The sequence below is a fragment of the Penaeus monodon genome, chromosome 18 (genome assembly GCF_015228065.2).
Source record: "Penaeus monodon isolate SGIC_2016 chromosome 18, NSTDA_Pmon_1, whole genome shotgun sequence".
NCBI classification, from domain to species: Eukaryota; Metazoa; Arthropoda; class Malacostraca; order Decapoda; family Penaeidae; genus Penaeus; species Penaeus monodon.
The window spans coordinates 48,197,457-48,202,456 of NC_051403.1; the positions used below are offsets into that span (position 1 = coordinate 48,197,457).

General features: G+C 42.2%; 1 protein-coding gene across 1 annotated transcript in view; it reads left to right on the top strand.

Annotated features, from left to right (window-relative positions):
• Positions 1 to 5,000, top strand: part of LOC119584567 (CLIP domain-containing serine protease 2-like) — a 24,324-nt gene that overhangs the window by 17,971 nt on the left and 1,353 nt on the right. Inside the window, exons 5-10 of the mRNA XM_037933254.1 lie at positions 56 to 152; positions 837 to 957; positions 1,193 to 1,292; positions 1,496 to 1,683; positions 3,950 to 4,063; positions 4,412 to 4,567. Of these exons, the coding sequence (XP_037789182.1) occupies positions 56 to 152; positions 837 to 957; positions 1,193 to 1,292; positions 1,496 to 1,683; positions 3,950 to 4,063; positions 4,412 to 4,567 (776 nt within the window). The remainder of the gene's footprint in view (positions 1 to 55; positions 153 to 836; positions 958 to 1,192; positions 1,293 to 1,495; positions 1,684 to 3,949; positions 4,064 to 4,411; positions 4,568 to 5,000) is intronic.

Genomic DNA, 5,000 nt, shown 5'->3' on the forward strand with positions numbered 1-5,000 from the left:
AGTTTTCTCCTTCCAACATGATGACGTCCAGTAATCAGCGAATTTCTCCCTCCAGTGCCATCTGCTCGTTTCTGAACAACGAGCCGCTCGTGTGTTGTCCCTCCCAGAGCCTGGCCGTTACTGCTGCGCCCACAAGGTCTCCGGTCGTGCAGGTATTTTTGAAAATGTCGTGTGTGTGTGTGTGTGTGTGTGTGTGTGTGTGTGTGTGTGTGTGTGTGTGTGTGTGTGTGTGTGTGTGTGTGTGTGTGTGTGTGTGTGTGTGTGTGTTTGTTCTTCTCAGCTTCTAATACACATATATCTAGGAATTATGCCGCGTAACGCCCCCCCCCCTCCCGCCCATCCCCAAATTCTTGACCCAGATGGCAGGGGAGGGAAGGTACCAAGGAAATTGCGGGGTAATATTTGAATAATATACACCGAATCGGTAATACTGCATAATACAGGGGACAGAAGAGAGTGCCGGAGAGACTTGGCGTCCGGCGTTTCTACACGTCGGTCGCGCGCTCTTCAATATATTCATATTTTACCCCGTAATTTCATAGTAGCTTCCATACCCTGTATGCTGTCAGAGATATGGAAATCGTCGCCATCATTTATGCGAAAGTATTGTGTAAAATTATCATCAGTACTATCGGCAATTTTCTTTTTTGTGTATTTAGCTTGTCTGTTCGATAGTTGCTGTCGTTCTCCTATTTCAAATGCTTGAGTATGTATCTCTGCATGTCAGCTCGCACATGCACAAACCTACAAGCACGCGCTTTGGGTTTGTATGTACACACGAGCTCCCCTGTAATTTAGTGGCATAAAATGACTCCCTCCCTCCCTCCCTCCCTCAGGCGACGCCCCCCAGCAGCGCCAACGTGCAGTGCGGGAACCGCGGAATCGCCGACAAGATCATCGACGGCGAAGACGCCCCTCTCGGCGCCTGGCCCTGGATGGTGGTTCTGCGCGGCTCAGGTCGGTTCTGGAGCCAAGTCTTTCTGCTGAGTATATATATATAGATAGATAGATAAATAGATAGATATAGATATAGATATATTATGATGTATTTCATCTGAAGTTTGAAATGTGTAGGACGAGCATAAGAGTGAAAATAAATCCGTAACTTGCTGTTCTTGTAAGTGTACCCCGAAGGCTAGTAAAATACACACGTGAATGTATTACTTGACACTGTTCCTCTCTGAATCTACAGTGAACGGACGTCGCTCGTGGTTCTGCGGCGGAGTGCTCGTGTCCGACCGCTACGTCCTCACCGCCGCTCACTGCTTCAAGGAGGGACTCGGTCTTGAGTTGTGAGTCACGGGAGTCAAGCCTGGTGGAATCAGTTGATATTAGCGACTGAATTGGCTACGATGCAGACATTGAATGTGGCAATAATTAAATTTTGCTCAACTTAGCTTATAGGTTTTGAAGAAATTTGACTCCATAACGAGGAGAGTCAAGAGATAAACCTACGTTATTTTCATTGGAATCTCTCACCCTCATTCAACTCCAGGGAAATAGCTAGGATCGGCGAGCACACACTCTCCTTCGACCCAGACTGCTCCAAAGGGCGCTGCGCTCCTTCGCCGCAGGATATCCCCGTGGAGAGGATCATCCGGCACCCGCAGTACGGCTCCCCGTGCACGGAATGCAACGACATCGCCCTCCTGCGGTTGAGTCGCCCGGCAGTATTGCATCCGCGTAAGTGTCTTTTGGTTCCTTTCAGATTTTTTGCCAATTTCTCTTTCTTTCAACTTCAGTTACTTTTTTCTCTTCTCTGTTCCTTTTTTTTTCTTTCTTTCTTTCTTTTAAAAGAGTAAGGGTGTGCGTGAAATGTCCAGACTACAGAATTTAGTGTTTTTGTTTCTTTACCCTATAAGTGTTTTGTTCCAGCTTAGGAAGTCAGAAAAGGTACATATTTTTGGATTCATCGCTCTTGCTATCATAGTTTTTTGGAAGTAATTTTTTTTTTAATACCTCAAAGGCAAAACTCCCGACCCCATTTCTCTGAGTATCTGAAAAGGTTTTCTATCGCCTATATTAATAATTTACCTTCATATACAATTTACCAGTTACTTTTTCATTTTTTTTTTTCGTAAATCGATCACATAGCCTGATAGCTTAGATTCGTGAAAACATTTATAACATTCAGAAATTTTAAATGCAGTATTATACAGTGACAGAAAAAAAATAAAAAATCTTTTGTTTGACAGAAAAGACAGAGGGGAAAAGTTTCATCTTTCTCAGTGCCAACTACTATACTCCTTAAGTCCCACAGTCGGGATCGTGTGCAACTTTATAACTTAACCAAAAGAAAATCTTAGTTTTCTTATATTGATCTCGACAGCTAGCAGAATCTTGTATGTACGTAATACTGTATTCCCTAGATTTGCTTAGTTATAATTTACTGCCCTTAAATAAAATTACAGATATTACATTAATGGATGGAGAAATGGCAGTGGCACTCAATGGTCTCTGAACCCTCATGGCACGTTTTATTCACTCCATCGTGTCCTACCCCATCAAAAATAATAATGGTAAAAAATAATAATGATAAAGGATAAATTAATAAATAAAAGGAAAAAGGCAGAAGATTTAAATATAAACCAAGACAGAAATTATCACTTAACGCCAATGGAGCTCAAAGCCATTATTGGAACCTGTTGAAACACCTATTCATTTTTTATCAAAGTATATTCCTATACCTTGATGCACTCCGGTCAGCCAATCAGAGCGCAATATTTATCAGATATATTTCACGTAGTCTCAGATAGGGATTTATATTTTCAAAATTAATTACAAAGCACATCGTTAATTCATAGATACAAATAATATAACTACGCACAAAAAGTTTCTGTGCCTTTTTAGCAATACATCAAATACATGTTCAGTCGATATGGGTAAAATTTCAAGTCAGTCATGACGGTCCCTGGAACGACATGGTAAGAATTTCTAATGTGTCCGAGTCATTTGACGTTGTATTGACTTCGGTGGGATAAATGTCTTTAAAATCATTCTGTACTTCTATGATATAACAGACTAAAAAAAAATCAGAGAAAAGGCTGTGTATGTTGATTTGTTGATATAGTTCGATCAATTACATAAATAAATACCCGTGATCAAGATATCAGATATCTGAATGATCAAGATATCGATTCGGACACGGAGATCATTCGCGTTGGATACTATAAGATGCAAAACCTTATGCAACTTCCACTTTTTATAGGAAGACCAATGTATGTAATAAGAATACAATTGTTTTGACTGAATCTGAGAAATGCATTTAGAAGTTTTTTATAGTCTTGTGAAACGAAAAGTGGTGAAGTTGCAGAGTAGTCAGGTACTTTGTCCATTTTAACTGAAGATTCCATAATGTTTTGCTTGTAATGAAAAATCATATCAGTATATTCAATTCTTTAGTGGTTTTCTAATGAGATTTTATGCGGAAGTAAGAAAAGTGACTACCTTTTTTTTTTTTAACTTTGCATGTCAGTATGGGTTTCGATGCTATCATGTTTTGTAGTGACCATGATACAACATGAGATAATGTATCAAAGTGTTAAGGGTTTCGGAATGCTACAAAAAAATGTCTACACACACACACACACACACACACACACACACACACACACACACACACACACACACACACACACACACACACACACACACACACACAAACAAACACAAACACACACACACACACACACACACACACACACACACACACACACACACACACACACACAGCACACACACACACACACAAAACAAACAACAAACACACACACACACACACACACACACACCCAAACAACACAAACACCACACACGAACACACAACACCTACACACACACACACACACACACACACACACACACACACACACACACACACACACATTCCTTTACATAGATGTTTTCACTACCATACATTAATCACCGTTTCTTTCTCCCCCCCCCCCAGGCTTCGTGACGCCCGTGTGTCTCCCGATCAACCCTGTCAATGACATGGGCTTCTCTGAGCAAGAGTTCCAGGGCAAAGCCGCCTGGGCCGCCGGCTGGGGATCCACGGCGAGGGGTGAGGACAGGGAAATGAGTGTGTAAATAAGGCGGGATTCAGAAATAAGGATGATAAGCAGGCAGTCATCAGGATAGTTACTGTGTTTTGTGTAATAATGCCGGTGGTTTGGGTGGTGAGGATGACCGTAATGATTATAACATTAATGCTGACAGCGATGAGTGACGAGGTTAATGATGGCATCACTAACCTTATTAGGTTAATGATGGCATCAGTGATGTTACACTGTATAACAACTATGTTGATAACAGTTATAACAACAAGGATTATAGAATAATAATGATAATAATGAAAAATAAGCAGAATCATGCATCTTACGAACTAACTCTCTCCTCATCTTCCTCGCAGATTTCACCGTCAGCCGCCGCCCTGACGTCCTCCAGCAGGTGCAGCTTCCCATTCAGGAGCTGAACTACTGCGGCAGACTCCGGAGGGGCTACCCCGACCCCCGCATGGCCCTCTGCGCCGGGGGGGAGGGGAGGGACACGTGCCGGGGAGACTCTGGTGAGGAGTGTGTGAGTGGGTGAGTGTGTGTGTGTGCAGGGGCGTCACTTCATGTTATGAGTTGGGGGGGTGACGGGTAAATTTGCCCTGAAAAAATAATTTTTTGCCCTGCAAATCACGAAAAAGAAAATGCTCATTAGCTCTTTATAAGTAGCCCGGAATGGACCATCAACCAGTTTTACATATCGTAGAAAATTATGAATTGTAAATACCAGAAAATTTGCCCTGCAGAACTAGATTTTGCCCTGCAAAAAGAGTTTTTTTAAAGAGTTGGGGGGGGGTGAACCACCCCCCAAACCCCCTTAGTGCGCCTGTTTGTGTTGTGTGTTGTGTGTTGTGTGTTGTGTTTTGTTTTGTGTTTGTGTTTGTGTTGTGTGTTTGTGTGTGTGTGTGTTGTGGTGTGTGTGTGTGTGTGTGTGTGGTGTGTGTGTGT